The 17,628-nt window shown below is 47.7% G+C and overlaps 1 protein-coding gene across 6 annotated transcripts in view; it reads right to left on the minus strand.

Annotated features, from left to right (window-relative positions):
* The window catches only part of nlrx1 (NLR family member X1), a 35,999-nt gene that overhangs the window by 8,186 nt on the left and 10,185 nt on the right, over positions 1-17,628 (minus strand). For 4 of the 6 annotated variants that reach the window (XM_078426788.1, XM_078426787.1, XM_078426790.1 and 1 more), the window contains exons 2-5: positions 8,740-8,893; positions 7,446-7,530; positions 4,907-4,998; positions 18-2,028 (exon numbers count right to left, since the gene is read on the minus strand). In XM_078426788.1, the coding sequence (XP_078282914.1) occupies positions 18-2,028; positions 4,907-4,998; positions 7,446-7,530; positions 8,740-8,827 (2,276 nt within the window). In that variant the 5' untranslated portion in view covers positions 8,828-8,893. Of the gene's footprint in view, positions 1-17; positions 2,029-4,906; positions 4,999-7,445; positions 7,531-8,739; positions 8,894-17,628 lie in introns of those variants that run through there. The other 2 variants (XM_078426789.1, XM_078426791.1) reach the window with 2 other exon arrangements.

Raw genomic sequence — 17,628 nt, forward strand, 5'->3', positions numbered from 1 at the left:
AGAATTAGAAGACTTACTTTAACCCCTTGCATCTCAGCAGAATGGGCTGGAGGATTTTTATGTGGTCGCCAGTTAGGTTGCACGAACTGAAGTTCATCATCTCGATTGGATGGCTTGATGTACTCATGACTGACGTAATCACAAAGCTCTTCAATAAAGTCATCTTAACTTGAGACAGGTTTAAGCTCTTTAAGGTTCTGCTGATCTCTCCAGTGAAAGCATCGTTCTGGAGCTCGTACAGGAAGAGCAGAAGATCCATGAGCTCTGATGGAGCCAACGTCTTACTGACTGTGTTGCTGAGATGCTTCTTCAAGTTGTTGGCTATTTCACGCACAGTCACGTTCTTTATTGTACAGTCAAGCTGATTCAGAAGAGAGCGGTTCTCCTGGGCCAGTAACCCAGCCATGAACGTTGGAAAGAGTTCAAAGCTCTGAGTGTCTTTTCTTTCCCCGATCACCTCGCCACCACCTTCCCTCTCTCTGCCAAGGATGCGAGCATTAATCTGCTCCAGAACATCCTTGTTGAACTCATCCTCTTGCCTGAACATCTCCGAGACCATGGTGCTGGCAATGGCCTTCTTGCTCTTCCCACTGATTTTTCTGAAGATCCGGGGGAAGATATTTATGAGCCTCACGAATGCTAGAATTCTGAATGGCAGCAGTTTGGAGACAACGGATAAGACAGCAGTCACGTCCTCACTGGCCTTCCCAATGGTATCGGATAAGGTACTTCCAACTTGCTCCAGGATAGTCTTCTTCTCACCCAAGACAACATACAGGGCAGCCAAGTACTCCTGCATTGCAGGGATGGTGAACTTGAGAAGAGGGTCGCTGCTTTGCTGAGCAATAGGAGACATGAAAAAGCCCAGCATGTCAATCTGAAAATCAGTTACCTGGTTCAACTCGTCCTCTGTCATGGCATCCAATCCAAAGGACCTTTCCAGGTCCTCTTCACTGAAGAGCACCTTCTTTTCTTCTATCCCCTCGTACGCTAGCTTGCCAGCCGTCCTGGCAATATATCGCACAATTGAGACGTTTTGCCGACTGCCGAAATTCAAATACGCAGCACCAAAATGTAACCGTAGGAAGTTGGTATAAAGACCAGTCAGCGTCTGGTTGGGCATGTTTGCAGTGGGGAAGTGGAGGAGGTGCAGAGTGGCACAGATGAGCCAGCAGTAGGAGGGTAAAAAGCAGCCTGCTGTCAGCTGCTTTTGTCTCTGCAGATTCTTATACAGCATCTTCATCAAGTCCTCGTAGGTTTGATTGTCGTCAGACACTTGGAGGCGGTTCCTGAAGTACAGGTACTGCTGCTCAACATCACTGAAGCCACAGCTCCGGGTGTAACGGTCCACATACTCGGCAGGGATAGAGTCCAAGGCTGAGGGCCGCATGGTCACCAGGATGCTGGCGTCTGGGAGCATGTACTTGCGGAGCAAGTTGACCAGCAAGTTGCCGGGTGGCAGCGGCTCGTTTGGGTCATTGCACAGTCGGTTCTTCAAGAGCCGGAAGTCAAGTTTCAGCTGCTCCAGCCCATTGAAAATGAAGAGGATGTTCCCAACTTTTCCTGACCCAATTTGAGCCACTATCGTTTTCAGCTGGGTATACTTTTGACAGATTAACCTATTGAGAGAAATGGACTGACTCTGAGATGACAAATCTTCACAGGAGAAGGGGAGGATTAGGTCAAACTGATTGAACCGCCCATCACACCAGTCCAGGACTAGTCTCTGAACCACTAGGTCTTTGCCCATTCCCACGATCCCAAACAAAACCACATTCTTCACAGGAGGCTCAATGGACCCAGTGGTAAACACTTCATCTAGCTTTATGATCTTGGATTCTTCAGGGTCAATGTGGCTGTACATTCCGAATGTTGTCATGAGATCCCGGTTCTCTTCAGGAGAGCTCTCAGCAATCACTGGCTCCCCATGCCAGTTTCCCACTGAAAATAATCCAAACTGCTTCTCCTCAATGGACATGTTACCAAACCAAGCCTTGAGCCTCTTCCTGTGCTCTTCAATTGGATCTGCTGAACAGAGAGAAAATGGCTTCGTTAAAATCTCAACATCGAACAGTGCCCACACCAAACACAGAAGCACAAGGATAGGGATAAAGCACTTGGATAGGCACATAGATACACAGGGAATGGAGGCATATGGATCATGTGCAGGCACAGGAGATGAGTTTGATTTGTTATCATGCTTGACAGGGCTATTGTGGGTAACAGAACCTGTTCCTGTATAGATAGACACAAAATGCTGGGATGCTGCCTGTCCTGATGTTACTCCAGCTTTTTGTGTCTATCTTCGGTGTAAACCAGCATCTGCAGTTCCTTCCTACACAAACCTGTTGATGTGCTACTCCACCCTCAAATTCCCTTTTACAATCCAATAGCATTTTGCAGCCAGTGAGATATTTGTCATTGCTACTGTTTTGTTGCAAGAGATACAATGTGTACCTAGGAAGTACCTATCCATAGCTTCATGAACAGATCACTTATTTTGCTGACCTTGGTTGAAGGTTACATTTATGTCGGTAATCCAAGCAAACCTTTTGTTCTTTGTTAAAATACAGGCAGCTATTCAGGGTGAGGACATTTGCCCGTATAAAATTCACTGATCACTACCTAAATATTTGAGATACCGATTAAAATTTACTTTCATTAAATGTATGTGCATAGTAAATAACTATACCGTACAACATTAATTCTTTTAACACGTTTCTTGGTGCCTGGAGTTACGGAAAATCACGGTACGGAATGTTTTCCAGAAATACAACAGCCAACATCAGCATCACTCAGGTCTACAAGATCTTTTACCAACAAATGAGGCCTTGGGAAACTATTTGTGGGAAACTATTTGTGGCCAACATAGCCAGAGCCCCGGGTTCGATCCCGACTACGGGTGCTGTCTGTACGCGTGGGTTTTCTCCGGGTGCTCTGGTTTCCTCCCACACTCCAAAGATGTGTGGGTTTGTAGGCTAAATGGCTTCTGTAAAAATGTAAATTGTCCCTAGTGCGTAGGATAGTGCTAGTGCTTGGGGATCGCTGGTTGGCACGGACTCGGTGGGCCAAAGGGCCTTTTCCCGTGCTGCATCACTAAGGTCTAAAGAAGGCACCTCTGATAGTGTTGCACACTCTCAGCTCTGAGTTCCAACACTCAGCTTGGATAGTTTCCTCAACTCCCTCGCCTGGGATTTCAACCCTCCACTTCCAGTCTCAGGCAGATCAGAAGTCCCAACTAGGAAGAACAAAAGCAGTCTGCCTTGCAGTGTCTGGTTCTGGGGTTCTGGGGTCTAGTGTGAAGCTGCCAGACAAAGCAAGGAAGCAACACGCTTGTTCTGAACAGCGATTCAAGAATGGAAACTATAAATAAAAGAGCAGCAGGGACATTTACATCCCAGACTTCAAGGAGAGCCAAATGAATATTTCAAACATTAGAGGTCACTGGCTCAGCAGTGAACGTATAATCGAGGAGTAATTAAATGGAGGAAGGACATAAAACTACCCACAGATGCACCCAGGAAATCATTGAATGCATTTTGGAACAAAAAAAAATTACTCTTCTGATTGGAATCTATCAAACCCTGCCTCATACCTCCGTTCAATGTCTCAGCTCCTTGTATTATTGTAACTCCTCATCCATGGCAAAATCCCAGAATCAGAATCCCCGCAAATCCTAGATATTTGCAGCACAGGAAGGACGTCATTGGGTCCAATGTGCCCACATGAGCTAAAAAAGGCCAGTTACCCTACTCCTACTTTGCAACTCTCTGTACCCTCGGCTTGCATATCATTATGGGCCCCCACTAGGGTTGCCAACTTCCTCACTCCCAAATTCGGGATAAGGTGACGTCACTGCCCGACCCGGGCGGCCGCCATTGGTGGAGCGGGAGCACGTGGCCGCTGGCTGGGTGAGGTCACGTGGGGCGTGGGGCGCGGGGCGGTGACGTCGCCCTTTGTCCCTTATTTGGGAGTGAGGAAGTTGGCAACCCTACTAATACGGGACAAGGGCAGTCCCGTACGGGGCAAATTAATTTAGCCCAAAATACGGGATGTGCCGGCTAATACGGGACAGTTGGCAACCCTGACCCCCACCACTCTTTGGATCTAAAACCTTTCAATTTCTCTCTTAATCCTTCTACCATTTAACCTAAATCTATGTCTCGTGGTTAATGGTCCCCGTGAACAGGTACAGGACCTTTCTGTTCATTCCTTCTTGGCCTGGTACACGTTACGTGTGTACATTGTACACATCAATTAAGCTCACATGCTCTGCCTGCAATGGATCCCCAAAGTTGCACATGACCCCTTAACCTGCAGTAACTGCGCAAACACTCATCCCTTCCCCTGCAACCCCTCCATAGTGTCGAGATACAGTGTGGAAACAGGCCCTTTGAGTCCACATTGGTCAATCACCTGCTCACACTGGTTCTACCTTATCCACTTCTGCATTCAACACACTGGGGGCAAATTTGTGCACTTGGAGAAAACCCATGTGGTCACAGGGAGAATGTGCAAACTCCTCACAGACAGCATCTGTAGTCAGGATTGAACCCAGGCAACAGATCCTCTGCTGCACCACTGTGTTGCTCCTCTGTGTGTTCCCCAAACTCTGGCCCCTCATGCCCTCCCCTTCCCCTACACGAGCAGCGAGACACAGCCTGGCAGCGACCCAGGGCCCCGAGCCCAGGGGCAGGGCCCCGAGCCCAGGGGCAGGGGCCCGAGCCCAGGGGCAGGGCCCTGAGCCCAGCGGCAGGGGCCCGAGCCCAGGGGCAGGGCCCTGAGCCCAGCAGCAGGGGCCCGAGCCCAGGAGCAGGGGCCCGAGCCCAGGGGCACCGAGCCCAGGAGCAGGGGTCCTGAGGCAGCATCACTCCTTGTAAGGAACAGCAACGGTCTCAGGTCCTACCTCGAACAGGACTGGTACTGAGCGCCTTGCAGTGCGGGAGACAACACCGGAGATGCTGCTGCGAGCCTGGCCGCCCAGAACAGGAGAGACTTCTAAGAGAGAAAGAAAAGTTGAGTATAGGAGCAAAGAGGTCCTTCTGCAGTTGTACAGGGCCCTAGTGAGACCGCACCTGGAGTACTGTGTGCAGTTTTGGTCTCCAAATTTGAGGATGGATATTCTTGCTATTGAGGGCGTGCAGCGTAGGTTCACTAGGTTAATTCCCGGAGTGGTGGGGCTGTCATATGTTGAAAGACTGGAGCGACCAGGTTTGTATACACAGGAATTTAGAAGGATGAGAGGGGATCTTATCAAAACATATAAGATTATTAAGGGGTTGGACACGTTAGAGGCAAGAAACATGTTCCCAATGTTGGGGGAGTCCAGAACCAGGGGCCACAGTTTAAGAATAAGGGGTAAGCCATTTAGAACAGAGATGAGGAAAAACATTTTCAGTCAGAGTTGTAAATCTGTGGAATTCTCTGCCTCAGAAGGCAGTGGAGGCCAAGTCTCTGAATGCTTTCAAGAGAGAGCTAGATAGAGCTCTTAAGGATAGCGGAGTCAGGGGGAATGGGGAGAAGGCAGGAACGGGGTACTGATTGAGAATGATCAGCCATGATCACATTGATTGGTGGTGCTGGCTCGAAGGGCCGAATGGCCTCCTCCTGCACCTATTGTCTATTGTCTAAAACTTTTTATTGACGAATGTCACCATGGACAAATAGCTCTTTCATATCAACAGTCTGGTTAAAAGTGAAGTAGTCTGGAGATGTTCTGAAACACATAATGTTCAGTTTAGCTTATTGTCACGTGTACAGAGGTACAGTGAAAAGCTTTTGTTGCATGTTAACCAGTCAGCAGAAAGACAATACATGATTACAATCGAGCCATTTACAATGTATAGATACATGATAAGGGAATAACGTTTAGTGCAAAGTAAAGCCAGCAAAGTTCGATCAAGGGACATCAGTGAGGTAGATGATAGATCAGCACAGTAATACAATGCAATGTCGCAGACAGTATGCCCACATGCCCGTCCACCATTCATCATGGCTGCAGTCACATTGCAATGGAGTTCTTCATTACTTCTTGGGCTCAAGGATGGTTTGTTCCCAAGATGGTTGAGGTGACTGAGAAGCCTGACGTTGTGACCCACAGTTGGATGTAGGGGCAACCATCACCATGGACCGGTGGGTGTTTTGAGAGATGTTGTGCTTCCTCCGTCACTCACGCGTGTTTCTCCGTGTTCCTGTCTCCCGTGATCTGCCGTTCCCAGTGCCGGCCCCACCGGCTGGTTGTCCACTTTGGGCCAGTGGAGATGCTGCATCTCTACATGTTGGCTTTGGCAACATACTTGAATTTCATCCTCTGATCACCTGGTAATCCCATCACGTCAGAGCCCAGAAGACAACGTCTGCTTCAAAAGGCTGGAGTTGGGTTTCTGACCAAGCGCGGTCTGCCCAGTGAAACCGGCCGAGTATAATTAGACCATCAATACTGGAATGTTAGCCTTACTTATCTACGCAAGATGTTCTGGAGACAGAACTAAGGTTATCTCCCCAAATAGAAACATAGAAAATAGGTGGAGGAGGCCATTCGGCCCATCGAGCCAGCACCACCATTCATTGTGATCATGGCTGATCATCCACAATCAGTAACCTGAGCCTGCCTTCTCCCCATATCCTTTGATTCCACTAGCCCCCAGAGCTCTATCTCACTCTCTCTTAAATTCATCCAGTGATTTGGCTTCCACTGCCCTCTGTGGCAGAGAATTCCACAAAGCCACAACTCTCTGGGTGGAAAGTTCCTTCTCACCTTAGTTTTAAATGGCCTCCCCTTTATTCTAAGACTGTGGCCCCTGGTTCTGGCCTCCCCCAACATTGGGACCATTTTTCCTGCATCTAGCTTGTCCAGTCCTTTTATAATTTTATATGTTTCTATAAGATACTTTTGAGATAACTGCTTTTGTGATAATTCAGAAGTGGATGGACCAGGGATCAGTGGTTCCTGGTAGACCAGGAGCATTGTGGCAAGTTTGAGGTCTAGATCTTCAGTCTTTTTCCCAGTCAGGCAATAAGTGTGCTGGTACAACAAAGGCAATGGCAAATCTTAACATGGAGATGGTCTTTCATTGAGAAGCGGCTCCCTAGATATGGAAAGTGCTCCACATTTTCCAAGGTCTCACCATGAACCTTTACTCACAGAGAGATGGTGCTAATAGTGGCAGCTAGTCAGTAGATGATCTCCAGATTCTGGACGTTGTGTACAAGGCCAGTCCTTGTGCTTCAGGCCGATGAGTCGACACTGACGTAAACATCATTAACACACAACAGTCTGCCCACTGAGATTGGGGTAAATGGCAGGGGAGTGGAGGCAGCCTCTGCTGAATGTGTTTCATTGGTCTTAGAGTCAGAGAGTCATGCAGTGTGGAGGAAGACGAGTGATGCCAACTACACAACATGAAACTCCTCTACGCAAGATGCCAAAACAAACGTGAACTCACATGGGCCTGGCGGTCATGATGACAACCTGCTTCAGGGGTGGCGGTCGCCCAGGTGGACACCTGCCCGAGGTTGTACTGCATGCACCTGGTGAGAAGCACAACCAATTCATAGCAGAAACCAAAGGGTTAAAGAAAGCAAAAGCAGCAGGTGAATTCGGAAAACACGTAATACATTTTTAAACTAATTCCTCTGGGACCAGGAGGCTCCCCCTGAGCTCCAAGACCTTCCAGCCGGTGCTAATGAATAGAGAATCCTGCTGCCCTTTGACTAATCTGAAGGGAAATGTCATCTGTCCATCCCCTCCACAGATGCTGCCTGACCCGCTCAGTTCCACCAGCACTCGATGGAGCCTTGGAGTTACGCTCAAGGAAATAGTTCACAATGAAGAAACATCTCTGGCTGCACGCACCTGGTGAGATTGTTGACATGTAGGTGTGAGGCAGCGGATGAAAGAGCAGATTCAATCAGATTGGCAGGTGGTGGCAGATTCAACTGTGACATAAAAATATATAGAAACCGATAAGAGGAGATAGTACAGGGCTTTGTGGAGGACAGGCAAGTAGTCCCTACGTGAGCTGGATCAGGGGCAAGTGGGGCAAATGGTGTCCGACTATGCTGCTACTGTTCTTTCCATAATTCTACGGGTCATAGCGCTGGAGAAGGCTGCAAAGTAACAGAGAATCCTAAGGAGGACAAGAAACATGTTTTAATCCACGCATTGGCCGTAAAAGATAGTGGACGGCAATGTTGATGATATGAAACACAGCCAACAAAGGCACAAGACAAATGAGGGGGGTACAAAATGCTGGAGTAACTCAGCGGGTCAAGCAGCATCTCTGGAGAGAAGGAATGGGTGACGTTTCAGGTCGAGACCCTTCTTCAGACTGATGTTAGGGAAGGGGGTGGGACCGCCCTGAAACGTCACCCATTCCTGCTCTCCAGAGATGCTGCCTGACCTGCTGAGTTACTCCAGCATTTTGGGTCTACCTTCGATTTAAACCAGCATCTTAGTTTTTTTCCCCTACACCAATGAGGGGGAGATTTGTACTTCTTGGAATCAATGTACGGTGCTCAGCAATTGTCTACTTGAGAGATTGACCACAAGTGAAAGATGCTGTTGGGAGCAGGGGTGAAGAGGTCGAGCAACATGAAACCAAGCAGCACCCAAACAGAATGGATTGCCAACGTAGGACTAGACCACGTTTGGGTGCTTCAGTTTACTGATGGAGACATCGACACAGTGGTTGTTTGGTTGGTTTGAAGTTACACAACAATGTAGTAACTCACACCTACCTGTAAAAGGACTCATGATTGTGCTTGCTGAACAGTGTTTCGTTAAAGTCCATTTTACTCCAGTGGGGAGATGCTTCAAATGCTGCATTGTGACACTGCAAATCACTCCCTCGCAGAACCCGGCACTGAGAATCTATCGACAAGACAAACAACTCTGCAAAAAGAACAAGACAGGTTTACAATTGGCATCACAACAGGTATTCAATAATTCAGAACAGAGCAGCTCAGATTCCATAAGACAAAAGTGGAATTAGGTAATTTGGCCCATCGCCCTTCGATCATGACTGAGCTATCTTTCCCTCTCAACCCCATTCTCCTGCCTTCTCACCATAATCTATCAATCGCCACTTTAAAAATATCCATTGACTTGGCCTCCACAGCCATCTGTGGCAATGGATTCCACAGATTCACAATCCTCTGACTAGAGAAATTCCTCCTCATCTCCATTCTAAAGGTACGTCCTTTTATTCTCCCACGGCTGGAGACATCCTCCCCACATCCACTCTATCTAAGCCTTTTATTATTCGGTAGGTTTCAGTGAGATCCCCCCCTCATCCTTCTAAACTTCAGTAAGTACAGGCCCAGTGCCATCAAACGCTCCCCATACATTAACCCACCCGTTCCTGGGATCGTTCTTGTAAACCTCCTCTGGACCCTCTCCAACACAGCACATCCTTCCTCAGATACAGGGCCCAGAATTGCTCACAATACTCCACATGCAGCCTGTCCAGCTTGCTTTTATCTTCTAGTCCTCTTGCAATAATTGCTAACTTTGCATTTGCCTTCCTTTTTACCGACTCAAGGTGCAAATGAACTTTTTGAGATTCCTGCACCAGCACTCCCATGTCCCTTTGTGCCTCTAATTTTCGAATCCTCTCCCTATTTTGAAAATAGTCTCTGCCTTTATTCCTTCTACCAAAGTACACATTTATGCCATTTCCCACTTTGGCCATTCTCTCAACTTGTCCAAGTTGTTCTACAGACTCACTGCTTTCTCAACACTACTTACCCCTCCACTTATCTTCGTATCATTCGCAAACTCGGCCACAAAGCCATCAATTCCACCATCCAGATCATTAATATACAATGTGAAGAGTAATGGCCCCTGCACCAACCCTGGCAGAACTCCGCTAGTCACTGGCAGCCAACCAGAAAAGACCCCCTTTATTCACAATCTTTGTCTTCTGCCAATCAGCCAATCTTCTGAAGAAGGGTCTCGACCCGAAACGTCACCCATTCCTTCTCTCCAGAGATGCTGCCTGTCCCGCTGAGTTACTCCAGTATCTTGTGTCTACCTTCTATCCATGCTCCTCGTATCTTGCCTCTAATACACAAGCTCCTAACTTGTTCAGCAGCCTCACGTGCCTTCTGAAAATCCAAGTAAACACCAATCACTTTCTCTCCTTTGTCGATCTTACTTGTTACTTCTTCTTTGGAACAACTGTAGTTGTGATATCCCTGTGAAACTCTGTCCTAGTGTTGGAAAGGGCACAAGGTGCAAGCAGCATTCAAAGATAACGCACAGTGTTGGAGTAACTCAGCGGGTCAGGCAGCGTCTCAGGATAACGCACAGTGTTGGAGTAACTCAGCGGGTCAGGCAGCGTCTCAGGATAACGCACAGTGTTGGAGTAACTCAGCGGGTCAGGCAGCGTCTCAGGGTAACGCACAGTGTTGGAGTAACTCAGCGGGTCAGGCAGCGTCTCAGGATAACGCACAGTGTTGGAGTAACTCAGCGGGTCAGGCAGCGTCTCAGGATAACGCACAGTGTTGGAGTAACTCAGCGGGTCAGGCAGCGTCTCAGGATAACGCACAGTGTTGGAGTAACTCAGCGGGTCAGGCAGCGTCTCAGGATAACGCACAGTGTTGGAGTAACTCAGCGGGTCAGGCAGCGTCTCAGGATAACGCACAGTGTTGGAGTAACTCAGCGGGTCAGGCAGCGTCTCAGGATAACGCACAGTGTTGGAGTAACTCAGCGGGTCAGGCAGCGTCTCAGGATAACATGGATAGGTAATGTTTTGGGATGGGCCACTTCTTCAGACTGGTCGTGGGGGGGGGGGTGGGGGCAGGACAAAGCTTGGCAGGTAATAGGTTAATACAGGTGAGGAGGGTTTTTGGACAAAGGGCGGAGAGGAAATGACAGAAGGAGTGAGACAAAAGGATTCAAGAGTTGCAAAGCTAGAGGGTGGAAGGAGAGGAGAGAAATTGATGAGAGTCCAGGTGGGGCACAGGCTATCCGAGCGGAACACGAGGTGCTGTTTCTCCAGTTTGCGTGTGGCCTCACTCTAGCAGTGGAGGAGGCCCAGGACAGAAAGGTCAGTGTAATGGGAGGAGGAGCTAAAATGGTCAGCAACCAGGAGATCCAGTAGGCCTGGATCCCAGCACAAGTATTTGGTGAGATGGTCACCGAGTCTACACTTGGTCTTGTCGATGTACAGGAGGTCACAGTGGGAACAACGGATGCAGTAGATGAGGTTGGAGGAGGTGCACGTGAACCTCTGTCTCTTTCTCACCTGGAGGGACTGCTGGAGTCCCTGGATGGAGGAACTAAAGGGACAGGTGTCCCATCTCCTGCAGTTGCAGGGGACAGTACCTGGGGAGGGAGTGGTTTGGGTGGGAAGGGATGGGTGACACAAGGGGAGGTGTAGGAAGTGGTTTCTGTGGAAGACAGAAAGGTTTGGGGAAAATTCTCTGTCTTCTTGTGACTGGTGGTGGGATCACGGTAGAGGTGATGTGAATCTCGGCGGATGATGTGTTGGTTACAGAGGCTGGTGGGGGGGGGGGGGAGGAGGGGAAATGAGGGGAATTCTACCCTTGTTTTGTCTGGGGGAGGGAAGGAGTGATTGGAGCGCTATGGGACACAGAGAAGCTGTAGGTGAGGGAATCATCCATGGCAGTCGAGGGGAAAACAACGTTTATTAATGAATAAGTACATCTTGGATGTCCTGGAATTGAGAGCCTCATCTCGGGAACAGATATGGACACATTGAGAGCAGGGGATAGCATCTTGTGAGAAGCTTGGTGGAACAAAGTGTAGTTCAGATAACTGGGAGTCGATAGATTAGTGGACGTCAGTCAATTGTCTGTCCCCTGTGATGGAGACGGAGACACCAGGAAGGGGAGAGAGGCGCCCCGACCCAAAATGTCATCTTTCCACATCTTCCTGAGATGCTACCTGACCCGATGTGTTACTCTAGCATCTTGTGTCTTTTGTAAGCCAGCATCTGCAGTTGATAGCTTCAGCATACAAAGATGCCTCTCTCTCTCACACATTTTCCCCAAGAAGTCATAAACCACAATTGCTGCTAGAAAGCTGCTGTTATAATGCATCGTACAGTCCAAGATAAATATTTAACCATGGAGGAGATTTAATTAATGGCTTGAGATTAGAGGTCAGAGGAACACATGTGGGTTTGTGGCTGATATTACTGGCACCAGTACTTACATGGATGGGACAAGTTTGGAGGGATATGGACCAAGTGTAGGCAGGCGGGACTGGTGGAGCTGGGACATGTTGGCCGGTGTGGGCAAGTTGGGCCAAAGAGCTTGTTTCCACACTGTATCAGTCTATGATACTATGACTAGGAAATAAAGTGGTGTTCTCGGCCAATCGATACAATGCTGGTTAGAGGAACACATGGCTTTGTGGCTGAGCTAACTGGCCCCAGTACTTCACACATTGATGCACATAAAGGTAGCACTCATCCATCACATTTTCATTGAGAAACAGTATTTGTGTTTCACGTGGGCTTTTGTTCAGTCTCAGCTGGATTGAGGAGCACTGGAATGGACTATTCTGAGAAACGACTGCAGACACCAATGATTTTCTAGGGAATTATATTGCATCATTTGCTATTTTGCGTTTTAGTCCATTTTTAGAGATAGAGCATGGAAATAGGCCCTTCAGCCCAGCAAGTCCACACCAGCCATTGATCATCAGTTCACACTAGTTCCGTTATCCCACTTTCGCATCCACTCCACAATTCACGGAGGACGACTGACAAACAGACCCACACGTCTTTAGGACGCGGGAGCAAACTGGAGGAGCCAGAGGAAATGCACGCAGTCACAACCAGAACATGCAAACTCCACACACACAGCACCCAACGTCAGAACTGAACCTGGGTGTTTGGCAATGTGAGGCAGCTGGCTCTACCAGCTGCCTACCGTGTCAGCCTTCATTGTGCTAACTGTAGAGGCTGAACCAGTTTAAAGTTCAGATCTAGAACAAGAAATAAAGGTATTCTAATTCTGACAGCGCACTCCAAATATAATGTGTACCTCAGGACCTAATGTCTCCACAATCCTTGACCAGAGATGTCAAGAATTACCAAAGAGATGTGGATGTTTACATGCAAGGTTCTCTAAGTTGTTAAGCTATTATATATTTGAGAGCAGGAAGCAATGTGTTTCAGATAAAGCTTGTGCATTGTCACTCTCCTTAGTGGGACTATTCTATTTAACACTGGATGTTTGAACAGAACATTTAGCATTGTCTTTCTTAGACTGTAGAGTCTGGAGTACATATTCATGTGAATTATTTGATGTTCTTTTAGGGGTATTGCATTACCAGTGATTGAACATTGAAGTTGGAATATTAAGTTCCTTCAGGAGTAACAGTTAATACATTTTAGCAGTAATCGTGCCTTTTTTCTAAACCTTCAAAATGCTTCACAGCTGAAAAGTTTTATAATACTTTTTGGCATATATTTGCAACTAATGAATGGGAGAACTGGCTGGTGAACTGGCTGCTTTTGCCCACGTTAGTTGAAGGTTACCAAAGATATGGAGAACTTCCTGCTGCGAGAAGGAAACACAGGATATGCTGGATGTGAGACCGTGGAACAAAGATTTTCTAAAGAGTTTTCAGACCAAGTCAAAAGGTGACATTGATTTTAGTTCTTGCATTAGTAACAGAGGGACTTGGGCAAACAATATGCGTGAGGTAATGAAAGCTAGTTGTGCAAGACCCATGTTTGGGTCAGAGTGACGAGGGATTGCCTTGGACTTTGAGCCCAGGCCGCGTTATCTGATCATCATGCAGTTGGTATCTGAGTCCAAGGTCAACTGGGCACCAGTAATCCCTGCCCTCCTTTGATACCCGAGATTGGACTACCTGTACCAGGCACTTCAAAGAAATCCCCCGTGGCCTCTGCTAAATCTTTCAAATCCACCGGCAGATTAAGCACAAATGCACCAATGTCTCCTTTTAGATGAGGTACAACGAGGAAACAGGCCCTTCGGCTCACTGAGTCTGTGCTGACCAACAATCACCCCTTTATCTATCCAATCTATCCAACTAGGGACAACTTACAGAAGCCAATTAATCTACAAACCTGCATCCTGGAGTGTGGGAGGAAACCAGAGCTAACGGAGAAAACCCTCGTGGTCACGAGGAGAGCGTACAAACCCCATACAGACAGCACCCATTGTCAGGATCAAACCGGGGTCTCTGGTGCTGTGCCGTGCCACCCTGGTCCCAGGCAAAGTCCCCAACATTGAAGATCTGATTACACTCAGTCACTCAGTCACGCCCAAAGGTGTACTGGGCCCTTTTCAATCCATCAGCTATATCACTGTCATCGGCAGCATAGTGGCACAGCGGTAGAGTCGTTGCCTTACAGCACTTGCAGCGCAGGGACCCGGGTTCAATCCCGACTGTGGGTGTTGTCTGTACGGAGTTTGTACATTCTCCCTGTGACCGCGTGGGTTTTCCTTGGGATATCCAGTTTCCTCCCACACTCCGAAGACGTGCAGGTTTGTTGGTTAATTGGCTTGGGTTTGTATTCTTGGTATAAGTGTAAATTGTTCCTAGTGTGTGTAGGCTTGTGTTAATGTGCGGGCATCGTTGGTCAGTGCAACTCGGTGGGCCGAAGGGCCTGTTTTCGACGCTGTATCTCTGAACTAAACTAAAGCACCGTACTCAAGACCCTAGAAGCAGCACTTTCAACGGCTCCAGGACTTTCTGCAGCGACTTCCACCTCCCTCGTTTCCTTATTGTTCCTTTTGCGTTAGATCATTGTGCCTTTCGTCATTAAATCTGAGATGAAACAGATATCGCTAGGAATACTCAGCATGTCAGACAGCGTCTATAGTGAGTGAATGCTTCAACCTGACCACCTTTTACTGGAACGGAACATGTTAGCAAAGTTACGGGTTTTTAAGCAGATGCAAAGTTGAGGAATGGGGAAGAGAGAAAGGAAGGAAAGGTCTTTACTGAACTGGAAGGTCAGATTAAATTATAACAGGGTTGGATGTTGGTGCAAGCAGAACTAGGGTGGTGCAGAGCATTCAAGAGTCTTAAGGAACTGAAAGTAACAATGCAGAATCACCAACAGTATCAGTGTCCGGTCTAAGTTCCTGCAGCCCACACTCCACTGTTACTTCCTTTTCAGGATTCACAGGCACACCCAGATTACCTGCCATCCTCGGCTACAACAATTACTTTCTCTCTTTTCTCCTACTTTGTCTCTCCATGTCCAATCTCTTCCCAACTGTATCCACCACCCATCCCATCCATGGACACGTGACGTAGTAACTCAACAGGTCATGCAGCATCTCCGGAGAACATGGATAGGCAATGTTTCAGGTTGAGTTAAAGTTATGGCCCACCTACTTCTCCAGAGATGCTGCTTGACCTGCCGAGTTACTGTAGTACATTCTGTCCTTTTGTGTAAACCGGTATCGGCAGTTTCTTGTTTCTAATCCCATTCCATCCTCTCTGCCGTCTCCAACAAGATCCTTCATACTCTACCACTCGCCCTGACCAAATCCAAAGACCTCAGCTTCTTCTGAGGGCAGAAACGCAAGCAATCTCCAGAGAGAACCATTCCATTCCTTCTGGCTGAATTTCCAGGAATGAAAGAATCAACTCTACCCCACGGTTAAGCTGATGTATCAGTGGGACCTGTGCTCCAAAAGCCCTCCCTGACCTCACTCTACACTGTCCAACCACTGAGCCCATCGTGGCCTCTCCACATGCTCAACCTTTGCAACTCCTGACCCCAACTTATTCTCCACCTCCAAAAGACTTTCTAACTACCTACCTCATGAAACAATCTCTGGTTTATACGTCTTATAAAGTGAAATCATTATTTTTTAATGTAGATGATTGTAATACAAACTGAATATGCTGGAAACACTCTGGTCAGACAGCATCTGTGGAAAGAAACACTCTGGTCAGACAGCATCGGTGGAAAGAAACACTCTGGTCAGACAGCATCTGTGGAAAGAAACACTCCGGTCAGACAGCATCGGTGGAAAGAAAGACAAAGTTAACTGCAGGTTGTAGACTCTTCTTCAAAACAGGGAAGAAGAAAATGGACACAAAATGCTGGAGTAACTCAGTGGGACAGGCAGCATCTCTGGAGAGAAAGAATGGGTGACATTTCGGGTCGAGACCCTTCGTCAGACCCGAAACGACACCCATTCCTTCTGTTCTATGCTGCCTGTCCCACTGAGTCACTCTAGCATTTTGTGTCTATCTTCGATTTAAACCTGTGTCTGCAGTTTATTCCAACACAAGAAGAAGAAAATGTTGGTGTAAAGTTGCAGGGAGCGTGTATAAGACAAAAAGAATACCACATATGGCGAGGTATTGTTTGCCATGGGTTCGAGCTATAAATGAGGTTTAGCAGTCCTTCGATCAATGAAGGTGGTTTGGGAAAGGGAAGAGAGTCTTTTACTCACAAAGGCTCTGAAACAAGAATGCAGAGAATGGGTGTGTTCCTCATGAATGTAGAGTTACACACCTTGCCCTGAAGGGGTTGAACCAACCGAACCACTATCACAGATGGATGACTTCAGCTTCCAGTGACTCACAAAAGTGAATCATATGAAGCTGAGAATTGGACATCATGTCCAGAGGCTGCACGGATGTGATTATCCTCAAACTTACATTGGGCATCATGTGAACAATATAGAAGTTCAGAGATGGGTCCGAGGGGGCGAGGAATATAAAGTTTCAGGTAAACTCAGGAACGGACCTGTGGACTGCCAGGGAGGAGAAGCGGTGAGAACAGGGTTCCAGGAAACAGATGAAACACAGCTCAGACCTCAGTTAGCTGTGGTGGAACGGTGATCATGGTTCAGGAAGAAAGACATCTCATCACTGCAGCAGAAACAGTGGAAGCAGAGATGGAGGGACGAGAGAATGGAAGGGAGTCCGTGCAGGAGACCAGGTGGGATGTAGCGTGGGCAGGAAAGCTGTGGGGGACTTGTGGAATTGTTGTGGATCTTTGTAGCTGGTCTTTTCCCCTGCAATTGAGATGGAAATCTCAGAGAGAACAAAATATTGAGGGAGGTTCCCCGAGTAGGACTGAAACAAAGAGAGGTTAGGACCAAAGGTGGGACTTCATGTGGCTGGATCTGTGCATGAAGCAGAGACGTCTGCTGAAGAGTGGACATTTGGGAACAGTGGGAGGAACAAAAAATCCAAAAGAATTTAACATTGAAACATGGAAAATAGGTGCAGGAGGATCCTCGGCCATTTGGCCCTTCGAGTCAACACCACCATTCATTGTGATCATGGCTGATCATCCACAATCAGTAACCCGTGTCTGCCTTCTCCCCATATCCCTTGATTCCACAAGTCCCCGGAGCTCTATCTAACTCTCTTTTAAATTCATCCAGTGAATTGGCCTCTACTACCTTCTGTGGCCGAGAATTCCACAGATTCACAACTCTCTGGGTGAAAAAGTTTCTTCTCACCTCAGTTTAAAATTTATTCTTAGACTGTGGCCCCTGGTTCTGGACCCCCCCCCCCCCCCCAACATTGGGAACATTTTTCTTGCATCTAGCTTGTCCAGTCCTTTTATAATTTTATACGTTTCTATAAGATCCCCTCTCATCCTTCTAAACGCCAGTGAATACAAGCCCAGCCTTTCCAATCTT

Source organism: Rhinoraja longicauda, chromosome 32 (genome assembly GCF_053455715.1).
Source record: "Rhinoraja longicauda isolate Sanriku21f chromosome 32, sRhiLon1.1, whole genome shotgun sequence".
Lineage (NCBI taxonomy): Eukaryota > Metazoa > Chordata > Chondrichthyes > Rajiformes > Arhynchobatidae > Rhinoraja > Rhinoraja longicauda.